A 16448-nucleotide genomic window follows, 5' to 3' on the forward strand; every position below is an offset into this window, starting at 1 on the left:
AAATTTTAAGATTAAATTTATATGCATTATAATATATGCTTTTTATATTCTAATTTTAAATGAAAATAAGGTATTAATCAGAATATTTTATTTAGTAGATTTGGTATACTTCAAACTTTTTTTTTAAAAAGGCATTTTTTATATAGCTTCTTTAGTTATCTTATTTTTTTGCCCATGGTAATATGTGCATGTCACATTACACAATGAAAATCTGAATTTTACATTTAATTTTCAACACTCAGACTTAAGCCCCAAATGATGGAGCATTTCATATGAAATAATTATTTTAACTCCATTCAGAATATAATTTTTGTAATTGTTATAAATTAATTCAGGTTTTTTGTTAGAATAGGAAGCTCTTGAAATTAAATTTTAAGAAATTTTCAGGGGCACCTGGCTGGCTCAGTCAGTTAAGCATCTGACTCTTGATTTTGGTTTCAGGTCATGATCTCAGGGTCATGAGATCCAGCCTGGCGTAGAGCCAGGGCTGAGTTCCACGCTGGGGGAGGAGCCTGCTTAAGAGTCTCTCTCCCTCATTCTCTGCCCCCTCTCTCTAAAAAAAGAAAAAAGAAAGATATTTTCAAAGTACAAATGAAATATGAGGTGTAGGTAACATTTCACTTGAAGTATTTTAGTATGTATTTACAGTATCCTGCTGTGGTCTGAGGATAGCCTGTATTCTCTTTGCATGCCCAGTATAAATGGCAGGAAGGGGGAAAGAGGAAGAAAAAAGTCCATGTAGATTATATGAAGCACGAAAGGAAGGAGGGGTGCCTTTGTGGCTCAGAACAGCACGGAGTCAGGTTGGGACTCTCTCTCCCTCTTTCTCCACCTTGCTCCCCCAACACATACTCGCTTTCTCTCTCTCTCTCTTCTCTCTCTCTAAAATAAATAGATCTTTAAAATAATACAACATTTGACAGAAAAAGTAGAAAAAATAAGGGAACTTTTTTAGAATTTCAAATGCAATCTCTTTATTCATATATAAAGCTGTTTTGGGTCTATCACTACTTTTAGCTCCCAGAATATAGTCCCTGGGGGCGCCTGGGTGGCACAGCGGTTAAGCGTCTGCCTTCGGCTCAGGGCGTGATCCCGGGATTTTGGGATCGAGCCCCACATCAGGCTCCTCCGCTATGAGCCTGCTTCTTCCTCTCCCACTCCCCCTGCTTGTGTTCCCTCTCTCACTGGCTGTCTCTATCTCTGTCGAATAAATAAATAAAATCTTTAAAAAAAAAAAAAAGTATAGTCCCTGATAATTGCACTTTGTGCTTTCTTCTTATATGAGAATTAACCTGTACTAGTGCTTTCACTTTTTTTAATCTGTGTAATGTTTTGATAAGATACCTGATTTTTTTTGTTTTGAATTTGGAAAAAGGACTAAATTCTTTAATTAACTTTAATTATTTGAGTAGATAATACAGTGATATTATTCAAAATAAAAAAAGTTTACAAGTGAAAAATCGTAATTCTGTCTCTTATGTACCTGGTTCCCAGAATGACTCTCAAAGAAAATAATTTTTATTCGTTGATTTTTGTATTTTCCCCAATATTCTTTCTGCATATACAGGTAAACAGAAATGTTTTTCTTTCTTTTCTATTTTGTATACAATTTTTAGTTTATTATATGTACTTCTGTACTAGGGAAACTGGCAGCCATTTTCCAAAATGTAGCTTTACTTCAAAAATGTATTATAGCATTGTTTGGGATTACTCATATTAGAAACAACCAAAATTTCATACAATATTCATATAATAGAACACCACACAACCTTTTAAAAGAATGGAATCTCTATAATAGATTATGATATGAAAAGATCTCAAGACACATTTTGAACTAAGTTGAATATAATATGGATAACTTATGTGTGTTTATATCATAAAGAAATGTGATGGGATAGGACAAGGAAGTTTAAAAAACTGTAGACTCTTTGCATTCTAGTTTATGCATTTTATGTATCAGTTGAAGTTTCAGTATTAACAATCATTTCTAATTTGGAAAAGTGTGATTTTTAGATTCTTTATAAATGAATTTTTGCTGTTATTCTAGATAAGTAGATGACTATACCACAGAAATAATGTTTTCTTTCAATAAAGAATATCTAAAACATAAACCAAAATCCTACAATAAGAACAATTTATTTATCTGAGACTATGTGCCAGACTACTAAGCTATAAATACGTTATTTCATTTAATCCTTAAAGAATTCTTTGAGATCGACATATTTCTCAATATTTTGTAGCCAGTTTATTTAAAGACATAACTGGCGTTCACACTTTTAATGGTAAAAACCCAAATTCTAACAAGTGTTTCCTTTTTTAGTGTGTAGATTTTTGATGTTACATGGAAACTTGAAAATAGGTAAATAATTTCTTAAGTTTTGAAATTTGATATTTATCAACCAGATCTAGCATATTACTAACATTATTTAGGTATCTGTATTTTTATTTATTTTGTTGTCTGCTTGATCTTACACGGATTAAGCAACACTGTGTCTCAATCTACATCTTTCATTACTATTTTCTTGGATGTGTTACAGTTCTGTTTTAAGATTGTTGCTGTTGTTTGTGGTATAGATGAATCTCTTATAATTGTATTCCAAAGGCATCCTTTAGCATTTTTATAAAATGTTCTTTTTGTCTTAATGTTTAACGACTTTTAGGCTCACAACCCATGGTTTCTTATGGTTTCTATTTGCCTAGTATATTATTTGTGTATCCTTTTCTTTTTAACCTTTTTGAATCATGTTATGCCCCTTGGTTTCAGCAGAGTTGATTTTTCCTTTGGGATCCTATAGGAAAATCTCTTGTTTTGGCACTTGAGTTAAACTTATTTGTATTCATTGATATGATAGATTTACTTCTAGTTCTGTCACAATTATCTATTTATTTATATTTTTAAAGATTTTATTTATTTATTTGACACAGAGAGAGAGAGCACAAGCAGGGGGAGCGGCAGGCAGAGGAAGAGGGAGAAGCAGGCTCCCCGCAGAGCAGGGAGCCCGATGCCAGGCTCCATTCCAGGACCCTGGGATCATGACCTGAGCTGAAGGCAGACACTTAACCAACTGAGACTCTCAGGAGCCCCTATCACAATTTTTTATTATCTTTTTTTTTTTTTTTTCTAAGTCTTTCACTATGTGATTGCTTTGTATATATGTAGCTTAGGTTTTTAGGGAAGCTGTATTGTGTCTGTTTTTGTGCCAATACCATACTGTCTTGATGATTACAGCTTTGTAATAGAGCTTGAAGTCTGGAATTATGATGCCATCTGCTTTGATTTTCTTTTTCAGCATACCTCAGGCTATTCAGGGTCTTTTCTGGTTCCATACAAATTTTAGGATTATTTGGTCCAGCTCTGTGCAAAAGTTGATGGTATTTTGATAGGCATTGCATTGAATGTGTAGATTGCTCTAGGTAGCATAGACATTTTAACAATATTTGTTCTTCCAGTCCATGAGCATGGAACATTTTTCAATTTCTTTGTATCTTCCTCAATTTCTTTCATGAATATTTCATAGTTTTCTGAATACAGATTCTTTGCCTCTTTTGTTAGATTTATTCGTAGGTATCTTATGGTTTTTGGTTCAATAGTAAATGGGATCGACTCTTTAATTTCTTTCTTCTGTCTCATTGTTAGTGTATAGAAATGCAACTGATTTCTGTGCATTGATTTTATATCCTGCCGCTTTGCTAAATTCCTGTATCAGTTCTAGCAATTTTGGGGTGGGGTCTTTTGGGTTTTCCACATAGAGTATCATGTCATCTGTAAAGGGTGAGAGTTTGACTTCTTTGCTGATTCTGATGCCTTCTATTTCTTTTTGTTGTCTGATTGCTGAGGCTAGGACTTCTAGTACTATGTTGAACAACAGTGGTGATAGTGCCATGTTCCTGACCTTAGGGGGAAAGCTCTCAGTTTTTCCCCATTGAGAATGATCACTGCGGGCTTTTTGTATATGGCTTTTATATTGAGGTATGTTCCCTCTATCCCTAAACTGTGAAGAGTTTTAATCGAGAAAGGATGCTGTACTTTGTCAAATGCTTTTTCTGCATCTATTGAGAGGATCATATGGTTTTTGTCCTTTCTTTTATTTATGTATTATATATCACATTGATTGATTTGTGGTTGCTGAACCACCCTTGCAGCCCAGGAATTAATCCCACTTAGTTGTGGTGAATCCTTTTAATGTACTGTTGGATCCTATTGGCTCGTATTTTGGTGAGAATTTTTGCACCCATGTTCATCAGGGATATTGGTATGTAATTCTACTTTTTGGTGGGCTCTTTGCCTGGTTTTGGGATAAAGGTAATGCTGGCCTCATAAAAAGAGTTTGGAAGTTTTCCTTCCATTTGGATTTTTTGAAACAGTGTCAGAAGAATAGGTATTAGTTCTTCTTTAAATGTTTGGTAGAATTCCCCTGGGAAGCCATCTGGCTCTGTGCCCTTGTTTGTTGGGAGATTTTTGATTACTGCTTCAATTTCCTTGCTGGTGATGGGTCTGTTCATGTTTTCTGTTTCTTCCTGTTTCAGTTTTGGTAGTTTATGTCTCTCTAGGGCTACATCCATTTCTTCCAGATTGCCTAATTTGTTGTAATATAGTTGCTCATTTATGTTCTTATAATTGTTTGTATTTCTTCAGTGTTGGTTTTGATCTCTCCTCTTTCATTCATGATTTTATTAATTTGGGTCCTTTCTCTTTTCTTTTTAATAAGTCTGGCTAGGGATTTATCGATCTTATTAATTCTTTCAAAAAACCAGCTCCTAGTTTTGTTGATCTGTTCTGTGGTTCTTTGGTTTCTGGTTCATTGATTTCTGCTCTAATCTTTATTATTTCTCTTCTCCTGCTGGGTTTAGGCTTCGTTTGCTATTCTTTCTGTAGTTCCTTTAGGTGTGGGGTTAGGTTGTGTATTTGAGACCTTTCTTGTTTCTTTAGAAAGGTTTGTTATGTTAAGGCTTATTGCTATGTACGTTCCACCTTTGCTGCATCCCAAAGGTTTTGAATAGTTGTGTTTTCATTTTCACTTGTTTCCATGAATTTTTAAAATTCTTATTTAATTTCCTGGTTGACCCATTCATTCTTTAGTAGGATTCTCTTTAGCCTCCATGTATTTGAGTTCTTTTCAAATTTCCTCTTGTGATTGAGTTCAAGTTTCAAAGCATTGTGGTTTATAAATATGCAGGGAATGATCCCAATCATTTGGTACCAGTTGAGACCTGATTTATGACCCAATATGTGATCTGTTCTGGAGAATGTTCCATGTGAACTTGAGAAAAATGTGTATTCTGTTGCTTTAGGATGCAGTGTTCTGAATATATCTATGAAGTACATCTGGTAAAGTGTGTCATTCAAAGCCCTTATTTCCTTATTGATCTTCTGCTTCTCTGATCTGTCCATTGCAGTGAGTAGGGTGTTAACGTCCCCTACTGTTATTGTACTACTATCAACATGTTTCTTTAATTTTGTTATTATTTGGTTTATATAATTGGCTGCTCCCATGTTAGGAGCATAAATATTTACAATTGTTAGATCTTCTTGTTGGAGAGACCCTTTAATTATGATAATATAGGAAAATTGGACAGCCACATGCAGAAGGATGAAACTGGACCATTTCCTTACACCATACACAAAATAGACTTGATGAAAGACCCAAATGTGAGACAGGAATCTATCAAAATTTGAGAGGAGAACACAGACAGCAACCTCTTCGACCTCGGCCACAGCAACTTCTTGCTAGACACATCTCCAAAGGCAAGGGAAACAAAGGCAAAAATGAAATATTGGGACTTCATCAAGATAAAAAGCTTTTGCACAGCAAAGGAAACAGTTGATAAAAGTGAAAGACAACTGACAGAATGGGAGCGGATATTTGCAAATGACATATCAGATAAAGGGATAGTATTCAAAATCTAGAAATAACTTACCAAACTCAACACCCAAAGAACAAATAATCCAATCAAGAAATGGGCAGAAGACATGAACAGACATTTCTACAAAGAAGACATCCAAATGGCCAAAAGACACACGAAAAAGTGCTCCACATCACTCAGCATCAGGGAAATACAAATCAAAACCACAATGAGATACCACCTCACACCAGTCAGAATATAAAAAATTAACAAGTCAGGAAACAACAGTTGTTGGCGAGGATGTGGAGAAAGGGTAACCCTCCTACACTGTTGGGAATGCAAGCTGGTGTAGCCACTCTGGAAAACAGTATGGAGGTTCCTCAAAAAGTTGAAAATAGAGCTAGCAATTGCACTACCAGGGATTTACCCCAAAGATAAAAATGTAGTGATCTCAAGGGGCACCTGCACCCCAAAGTTTATAGCAGCAGTGTCCAAAATAGCCAAACTATGGAAAGAGCCTGGATATCCATTGACAGATGAATGAATAAAGAAGATGTGGTGTGTGTGTGTGTGTGTGTGTGTGTGTGTGTATAAAATCAAATACTATCCAGCCATCAAAAAAATTAAATCTTGCCATTTGCAAGGATGTGGATGGAACTAGAGGGTAATATGCTAAACGAAATAAGTCAATCAGAGAAAGACAATTATTATATGATCTCAATTATATATGGAATTTAAGAAACAGAGCAGAGACTCATAGGGGAAAAGAGGAAAAAGTAAGGACTAAATCAGAGAGGGAGACAAATCATAAGAGACTCAACCCTCAGGCTGAGGGTTACTGGAGGGGAGGCAAGTAGGGGGATGGGTAACTGGGTGATGGACATTAAGGAGGGCATGTGATGTAATGAGCACTGGGTATTATACAGACTGATGATTCACTGACCTTTTCCTCAAACCAATAACACATTGTATGTTAATTAATTGAATTTAAATTAAAAAAATAAAATTAAGAAAAATAAAGTAAGTTGGATCCTACTTTGAGGATCTTGTTTGTGGTGCTTCTGTTTTGCAATATTTAATATTGCTGTTGAGAAATCTGGGATAAGCCTGAATTATTTTGCTCCTTATAAGTGATTTAATCTTTTTGCCTGGCTGTCCATAGGATTCTTTATTTTGGAAGACTGATAGTTTTATAATGACTGACTTGGCGTTGGGGTTGGGTCCGTCTTCTGTGATATATAACATGCTCTTTCTGCTTGTTTGTTTGTGTCTTCCTTTATTTTAGTGTAGCTTTCTTGATTCATATTTTGAAATATTTATTCCGTATAATTGTTTTGTCTTTTTGGGGGGAGGGGAGAATGTTGTCCAATATGCGTTCATTTGATGTCCTTTGTCTGGCATATCTGACATTTTCTTTCTAATCCTTTTAACACTTAAATTTTTTAAGTTTCCTTTTCTCATTATCAGCCTTTGTGTCCTTCATTTTATTTTCCAATGCCTGTTCACCACTGTTTTCCTTTCTGTCTTTATCTCTCTGATTTCTCTCCTTTTCCCTCGATTTTGCCACTCCTTTTTTATGTCTTTTTTTGTCTTGCCACCTCTTATTGCTTTGTGCTTTTACAACTAGAGACAATTACTTATTAAGTTTTTTAAATTTGTAGCAGAAACTTTGGTCACTGTTTTCATCTGCAATTGCTCCATGGTGTTTTTGTCAGAATTTTACATTTTCCTCCTTTTATCTTGTTTTTGTTTAGATGTAAGTTTCAATCAAAGTGAAGAACAAGTTGGATTTTCTTGGGCTAACTCTTTTGTACAAGGCTCCTTTTGGGAAGTGTAGGTTGCCAGGATAATCTCACATCCTGCTAACTGGTTTATACACCTCTTTCTGGGCAGAAGGCTTTCTGCAAATCTGACTTGTGTGTCTGATTTTATATGTAGCATTGCCTAATTTGCTTCTCTGTACCAGATGAAGTCTGGGGGACTTCTATCCTTCTTGCCCCAGCTTCTGCACCTGTTTTTGTAAACAAAGTATGTTGCTTTACACTTCAGGATGTGTCTTTCACCTTTAGAATGCAAATTTTTGCTGACACTTTCTAAGATATCTTACTATTGGGTCCTTTTGACTTCTCTGAACTGCTTCCAACTATATGTCTTCTGTCTGAGCTTGGCTGCTTTGGGTAGTGCTGTCATATGTTGTAGAGTCTGTGGATTTTATCTGGCTCTTAGTTTCAATGAAAAAAAATTTTTTGAATTTGGTTGTTGTGGCTTTGGATGAATCCCAGCAGAAGGGGAAAATGTTGACTTATGTTGGATGATCATATGGGAACTTCTATTTTACTATTTAAAAATAGCATCCCACTGTCTTTGTTCTGAAAATCTAACCTAAATTTTTAGGCACTAACAAAGCAATAGAACATGGTCTCTCTACTGTGAGGAGTGAAGATGAGAATGGTATTTAGGTGGTATCTGCTGTTTGTCAAATTACAGTATATGGCATTAAAGTATTTAGTATCTTATCCCCAAGAAAATAAGGGATAATCCAGGGCTACAGTGAAGGGCTAGAACCAAAAGGGTTTTAGGACTGAATAAAAGATGACCAGTTGGTCTTGGACCTTAGCTCAATGTGCCATCCGTAGCTTTTTCTATTCTCCTATAAAACCTTCAGTCTAAGACTAGTTCTCCTTTCTTAAGTTGCTTTCCTGCCTTTTGGGTATTTTCTTTGGGGTTCTTTGCTTTTTTCTCAATAACCAAATTTCCTGAACTAGATTGTCCATTCTTGGTTTTCAGTGGTTTATCACTCACCTGTCTTAATAGGGATCCAAAATATTGTTTAAAAGATACTGTGAATAAAAGTAATGTAGCATTGTGTGTCAACTATACTAAAAAAAAAAAAGATACGTTGAGATTTGTATATTTATTTTTAAAACCTGTTCCTAGCTTTTTTATGTAAAAAAAAGAAAATGAAAAAACAGTTAGCAATCGATCATCCATTATGTATAATTTATGAGCATTTAAGGTAACTTTAACTTTTATAGATGTACCAAATTAGATGTTTCTGAAAAATGCAACCTTGCAGTACACTCTAATATAGACTACTTAGGTGGTTTTGTAGATTTCAGAAAAAAGTCAAGTCTTAAATATGACTCAATAACTTCTACAGTCTGAAAACCAGATTTAATGTTTCAATATATATGATTGTCCACATTTCTAATTAGGGACACTATTCTATATCATATCACTTTTGTGCATTATAATGTTTCCCACTGTTGTTTGAGATCGCTTCTATGGTAAAATTGCAGATATGGTCAGGGATTTTGTCTATTAAAATGATACTACTGGTTTATATCATTTGTAGTAAGACAATGTATTTTGAGTTATTTTTCTGATAGTGCTGATGGATTTACTCTAAACCATCCTTTTCTCCACTTAAATTCAAAACCAGCATGTTTTGGAAGGAACTTAGCCTTATAATAGTCCTTAGAAATAGTCTGACTTTCCTAAGGTTGAACTCTGAAGTACTACATGTGTCCCAAGAAGTATCTAGAAACTTCTCATTTCTCTTTTTTTGTTGTGGTTTCATTTCAACTGTATTTATTCTGAGTGGTTGACCTCAGAAGATCATGTATATTAGGGAACTAATGTATTTATCCTTATTTAGCTTATGAATGCAACCTTAACTTCTAAACACTAATTGTGTCACTATTTGTGGGCTCGTTGTATTCAGTATTTTTTCCCGTTTCTTTTAGATCTATTTTAGATTTTTTTCTTGGTGTTTTTTCCCTAAAGGTTTCAGAATTGACAAGTGAACAAAATAAATGCAATTGAAATGTTATAGGTCTGTGTTGGATCAAAGACCCAGCTTCTCGTGTGATACAGAACATTTTACCAATGATCTAACATTTCATTGTGACAGGAGAGGAAATGGATGTTATCTTAGAAATTGGGGGAGACAAACCCTATGAGCCTCTTGACTTCAGGAAACAAACTGAGGGTTGGGGAAAGGGAGGTGGGTGGTAACTGCGTGATGGAAATTAAAGAGGGTACATGATATGATGAGCACTGGGTGTTATATTCAACTAATGAATCATTGGACATTGTATCAAAAACTAATGATGTGGGGCGCGTGGGTGGCGCAGTCGTTAAGCGTCTGCCTTCGGTTCAGGGCGTGATCCCAGCGTTCTGGGATCGAGCCCCACATCAGGCTCTTCCGCTGGGAGTCTGCTTCTTCCTCTCCCACTCCCCCTGCTTGTGTTCCCTCTCTCGCTGGCTGTCTCTGTCAAATAAAAAAACAAAAACAAAAACAAAACAAAACAAAACAAAAAAAACCTAATGATGTACTATACCTTGGCTAATTGGATTTAAAAAAAAGGAATAGAATTCTGTTAGAGTTTCAAACTTTTTGATGTTGTTATTAATTTACTAAATAATACATTTAGGAAGAGTTTAAATCAGCTGGTGTATGTTATAAAAGAATTACCCGGGTAGCTTGTTGAAAAAGAGATTTCTGGGCCCTGTATCTAGATACATTGTGGTTTTTGGGTCTGAAATGGGCCCAGGAATTAGAATTTTGACAAGTAATTCTGGTTTTTCTAATGCAGGTCTTCTTTGGACTGGCCTTTGAGAAAAACTGCCTTAGAGAAATTCCACAACTGCAAATGATGTACAATAAATGAATTAATTATATCTTGTTGAGAAAAAAAGCTCACATATGAAAGTATTCCACATTAGAACCCTTTATGTGACATCTTGATTTTATTCATGAGGAACAAAATTTCCCCTTCAAATATTTAAGTATTCTAGATTTCAAGGTGTAACTAGAATTTTTCAAGATGTTACTAATTTTTAAAGCATTGTTCAAGATCTTTTTTTTTTTTTCTCACACATTTTCTACCACCTTGCGTCTGGGCAATGCAAGTTAGTTGTGCTCAATTTTTAGTTCTAACTAGGTATTATGAAATTTCATATATCACTTAATAATTGAACATACACATTATGGCATGTAAAACTACATTTCCTTTCTATACTCTATCTTAACATGGATATGAAATGAATAGGTTTTAGTTTAGTTAAACATTTAAGTTATTATTCAGTATTTATATCTGAAAAGATAAATTTCAAGGAAAAAAGCTGTTAGGTCAATAGCCAAGTCCTAGTTTTAGGGTTATTCTTTTAAAAAATTTTGTTGTTGCTTATTAAGATAATAGGTGTTTATTGTTATTTAGAGTGTATGTACCACATACTTGTAGATTAATATTTTTCCAGACATATTACCAAACACAGTTTTACATGGTCTGACTTTAGTTGTAAACATAGAATTGTTTTTTGATATCTAATTTTTTTAAGGGATAAATAAGACTTCTATTTTTTCTCTTTCAGTACTGTTGTCCAGACATGATAAATAACTTTTCAGGACTGGCTAAAACAGAATTTTCAAGTACAGCAAATAAAAATAAGACTGTTGATTCAGAGAAAGGAAAATTGATCATGTTAGTTAATGACTTTTATTACGGAAAACATGAAGGAGATGTCCAGGAAGAACAGAAGACTCATACAACTTTTAAATGCTTCAGTTGCTTGAAAATTCTTAAAAATAATATTAGGTATGTAAATACTTATTTTCATTTCTGTCTGAAAACTGGAATGCTCCAGATATAAATGTTTATCTTTATCTTGTATTTTTCTGTGCCATTCTAGATAAGAAATTTTAATACTTTCTACTAAGGACAGAGGCAGGTTGTCCTGTTAAAAAGCTTTTGTTCTTTCTTGTAATTTAGAGTTGACTCCTGGATCCACTTAGTTGTATTTCTTTAAGATAACTTAAGAAAGGACAAACTTTATTTCAAATAAGAGGAAATTGACTTTTTCCCCTATATTATCACTATTTTAGGAATTCTCATGAGATCATTTTCATTTTTACCTGCATTTGAATTTTATTTTTCTTCACAAGAAGAACCACTTTAGTATGTCCAGTTTGACCTCCTCCATACTAATCTTATTTAATGCTCACGTCTTTTAATTCAGATTTATAATTTTTAGAACATTTACCTTGCAGAAAAAGTGATCTTCTTTAGAGAGGTACCAGTTCTAGGAAGCATGTCTACTTTGATTTTAAAATTTAACCCCTTTAAAAATTAGAACTTTAATTTCCAGTGGAATTTTGAATTTTATACATGTATGCTTTAAATTTTAGGAACTTTACTTTGTGATCTTTGAGTTACATGGCATATTAGTAGCTGTCATCCTATAAATGAGTACTTAACAAGAACAAAATAATAAGACATACTGATTGATATTTTTCAGTGGTTATATAGCTTGAGATTTATATTAGGTAAAGTTGTTTTTACACCATTTTATTATAAATGTTCAGACATTCAGCAAAGTTTTTAAAATTGTACAGCAGATACTTGTATGCTTATCACCTTGATTCTACCATTAACATTTTACTGAACTTGTTTCATCATGTATCTGTTCATTCTTCCTTCAAACTATTTTTTTCTTATGCATTTCCAAGTAAGTTGCAGACATCAGTGTACTTCCCTTAGATGAGCACGTGTATGTGTGTGTTTGTACAAATGTATGCCTTTTTATGTTTACCTTTGATAACTTTGTAAATAGCATTCTTAGGTACCTATAGGTTACTTCTGGACCCAATATTTATTTCATTTTACTGTGAGTTCTTAAGTCCAAAAAGAAGCATATAGAAAAACCCAGAAATACATTGTGATATACTCCTATAACAGTTATTAAAGCTTTGTTCATGGTGGTGGTTTATAGTTTCCAAATTGTTTCACATACGTTATTTCATATGAGTCCTCACATTTCTTTATCTCCTTTAATTAAACTTTAACAGCCATCAGTAGTTCATGGTTTAACAGAAGGGATGTTGTACTTTGTGATAGAACACTGAAATAATATTACAGTAGAACTCGATCACCTATTTCCATATTCTTACCATTTTAATAGTAAAGTACACCAGAAAAATCATGTTAGTAAATACGGTGAAAGCGTAGAAATATGTTTCACTGATTTAGTTCCTTGTTATACTTAAATATGTATACATTAGAAGTTATTACAGCAATAGGTTTTGGTTTTCCTTTGAGATTAGCCCACTTAATATTAAACATATGAAAATTAAATTCCTTTTTTTGTTATTATTTCATAAAAGTAGTTACATATTTCTAGGGTACCTGAATATTTCAAATTTAAAGCAAATAGCATTTATAACATCCTGGAATTGAGCATTTTTTGAAATACTGATTGTTTAGGAAATGTAACTTTAATAGTAAATACTTTGTAACCAAAGAAGTTATATATGTTAAATAATATTTTATGCTAACAGTAAAAACTGGGAAGACAAACTGATGTTTGTAGAGAATGGTAGGAAACTGATAGCTATAGATTTTTACTCTCTGCCTTGTCAACATATTGTGGTATATTTTTTTTCTCCTACACTGAGTGTCACCAGAAACAGTTAGATTTATTTTATTCTGTGAACATCCTTGTAAGAAGTTTGCTTTTACGTTTCCCTCATTTCCATCTGTTGGTTTAAGTAGCTTGCGTTCCCAATGGGGCTCATATAATAATTGTGAGAAAGCTTGCTAGTTAAGAGATTATTTTATACAGATACACTTTAATTGCTTAAAGTTGTGAGCTGAAAGTTTAATGGCTCATGACCTTTTCTCTCTATATAAATATTTAGCCAAGACTAGGATTTTCTATAGGTGTTTGTAGAGCTGGTGTTAAAACCAAGGGAGGACAAAAAGATATTTCAAAATGTGCCATAACCTGTTCAAGAGAAGTACTATTGTGGACTTGTGAAAGAGAGATAAATGTTATAGCCTTCATGGTGACTGCTATCCGGATTAATGACATTATCTCTTACTTTCAAGATTCTTTTCTTTACGGGCTCAAAGTGAATAATTGTTAATAGTTGACCCAGGCTAAAAATTGTTATAACTTTACTTTCAAATTCAGCAAAAAGCTTCAGTAAGCTCTTTTAAATAGGTATTCCCATTTATATTGCACCCTTTGCTGTTGAAGGTCATAGTTCCTGCTCATAAGAAGCCTTTTAGGGAAGCTGAAACAGCAGAATGTAAAACTGAAAAATGGACGTTGCCTACAAAGGGCACAGTCTGCAAGTTAAAATGAACAGTCTGTGCTAACAGTGAACCAGTATCATTAAATAAAACAAAAGGTTCTTGTAATTGTAGGCATTAAAGTTGCTATTACATGCATTTAGAAACCAAGACACAAGTAAAAATACCAGTAATTTGTCTTTTAAACAGCTGGAATCTATTGTATATCTTCATGGCCTTAAAACATTTCTCTCATGACTGTAGCTGCTTTTGGTGGTTGGGTTTCCTTCCTTTGAAGTATTTTATTTAAAAATGTAAATAGTATTCATATATGGGGGAAAAACCCTGCTTTTTTATCTTTAAAAAACATTTTTATAATCTGAAATGATTAAGAATTTGAGCAAATTAGTGATATTTCCGATTAATTACATTGATGAATTCTTTTAAAGCAAAGATGTTTATTTAGCCACTTAATGAAAGTGATTATTTAAAATACAGAGTTTTCTAGAGGACTTTAAAGCTTTTGAAATTTTATTTTGAATAGTATATATTTTTAAGATTTAGATTCAGATACTTATATGTTAGATTTTTGTTTTTAAATCTGAATTTTTGCACCTGTTGACAATCATTTATAGGTTTATGAACCACATGAAACACCATTTGGAACTTGAGAAGCAAAGCAGTGAGAGCTGGGAAAACCACACCACCTGCCAGCACTGCTATCGTCAGTTTCCCACACCATTTCAACTGCAGTGTCACATTGAAAGCACACATACACCCCATGAATTTTCTAGTAAGTTACAGTTCTACTTAAGTATTGGATATTATCAATTTTGACAATGTTAAACTCTGAGAAAGAAGCTTGTTAGAAAAATAAGACTAAGAAAAAGACTTTGAAAATTTGGGGACAAAACTGGAAAAGTTTTAACTTATCTAAATTGTTAAAACTAGTTATTAAAATTAAAGTCCCTCTTACAAATAATTCATTAAAGTAAATAACCTGTGCATTATATGTGGGGAACTAAATTAAAAACCTCAGATCGTAGTTTTCAAATATGAAATTAATGCCGTGCATTTAAACTTGAATAAGAAAAGTAACTACAATCGTAGTTAAAATCACAGATTTTGGAGCTATATAGCTTGAGTTCAAATTCCAGGTCTGCCTCTTAATACAACTGTGTGATCTCAGGCAAGTTACTTAATATTTGAATAATGGGGATAATAGAAATACCTGCTTCATAATGCTGTTATGGGAGTTAAATGAGCTAATGTAAGTAAAGTACTTAGAACTGTGTTAGACACACAGTTAAAAACTGTGTAACTGCTGTCCGTTCCCACCAATACTATTTTTATTTTTGCTGATATAGATATATAAGATGAATTTTACACATATATATCTGTTTTTGTTTGGTGAGGATACATTTTTTTTTTATTGAGCTATAAGTGACATATGGTTTCAGTTATACAACATAATGGCAATATTTGTGTGTGTGTGTGTGTGTGTGTGTGTATGTATATCTGTATCTTAAAATGGTATAATGTCTTTTTTTCTCCCCACTTTTAGCCATTTGCAAAATCTGTGAATTATCATTTGAAACAGAGCATATTCTTTTACAACATATGAAGGACAATCATAAGCCTGGGGAAATGCCATATATTTGCCAGGTATACACATATTTTATTGTGTATTTAGTGTTTGTTTGGTTTGTTTGTTTTCTGTTGTTTTGATTATAAGATTTAAACCTACTGGGCCAGGGGTCAGCAGATTTTTTCTGTAAAGCACCGGATGTAAAGCACCTTTGAGGGTCATCCAGTCTGTTGCAACTAATCAGCCCCGCCACGGTAGCACAGAAGCCGCCATGGACAACAAGTAAATGAGTGTGATCTGGCTCTGTGTTTATTTATTTAAACTTTATTTATGGATACTGGAATCAGAATTTCACATAATTTTCATGAGCCATGAAATATATTATTTTCCTAACCATTTAGATAAAATTGGTTACTAAAATTAAAATTCCTCTTGTAAACTATTCATTAATAAAAAAAAAAAAAACTTTGGCATAACTCATGCATTGTATGTGGGGGTCGGCAGAGAGTTGAAATTGGTCCACAGGCTGTTTTATGCCTACTCCCAATGGGACAAAGAAAAGCCCTGTGGCAGAAAGACAAGCATAGGGACTTATTTTACCATACAGGGAAGAATGTAGGCATACAAGGGAAGTATGAAATGCTTTTAGTTACAGAGAACCCTACGAAATGCTTTGGGATTAGCATTTTTTCAGAACTTGAAGAAGAAATAGAAAAAGAAGATAAGGGGCGCCTGGGTGGCTCAGTTGTTAAGCGTCTGCCTTTGGCTCAGGGCGTGATCCCAGAGTCCTGGGATCGAGCCCCACATCAGGCTCATGCACTGGGAGCCTGCTTCTTCCTCTCCTGCTCCCACTGCCTGTGTTCCCTCTCTCACTGGCTGTCTCTCTCTGTCAAATAAATAAATAAAATCTTTAAAAAAAAGAAAAAGAAGATAAGAACATA

The 16448-nt window shown here is 33.8% G+C and overlaps 1 protein-coding gene across 7 annotated transcripts in view; it reads left to right on the top strand.

Moving 5' to 3' along the window:
• The window catches only part of ZNF280D (zinc finger protein 280D), a 127552-nt gene that overhangs the window by 44092 nt on the left and 67012 nt on the right, over positions 1 to 16448 (top strand). For all 7 annotated transcript variants that reach the window (XM_040620605.1, XM_040620603.1, XM_040620607.1 and 4 more), the window contains 3 exons: positions 11221 to 11444; positions 14555 to 14712; positions 15484 to 15584. In XM_040620605.1, coding sequence (XP_040476539.1) covers positions 11221 to 11444; positions 14555 to 14712; positions 15484 to 15584 — 483 coding nt within the window. The remainder of the gene's footprint in view (positions 1 to 11220; positions 11445 to 14554; positions 14713 to 15483; positions 15585 to 16448) is intronic.

Source organism: Ursus maritimus, unplaced genomic scaffold (genome assembly GCF_017311325.1).
Source record: "Ursus maritimus isolate PB19 unplaced genomic scaffold, ASM1731132v1 scaffold_35, whole genome shotgun sequence".
NCBI classification, from domain to species: domain Eukaryota; kingdom Metazoa; phylum Chordata; class Mammalia; order Carnivora; family Ursidae; genus Ursus; species Ursus maritimus.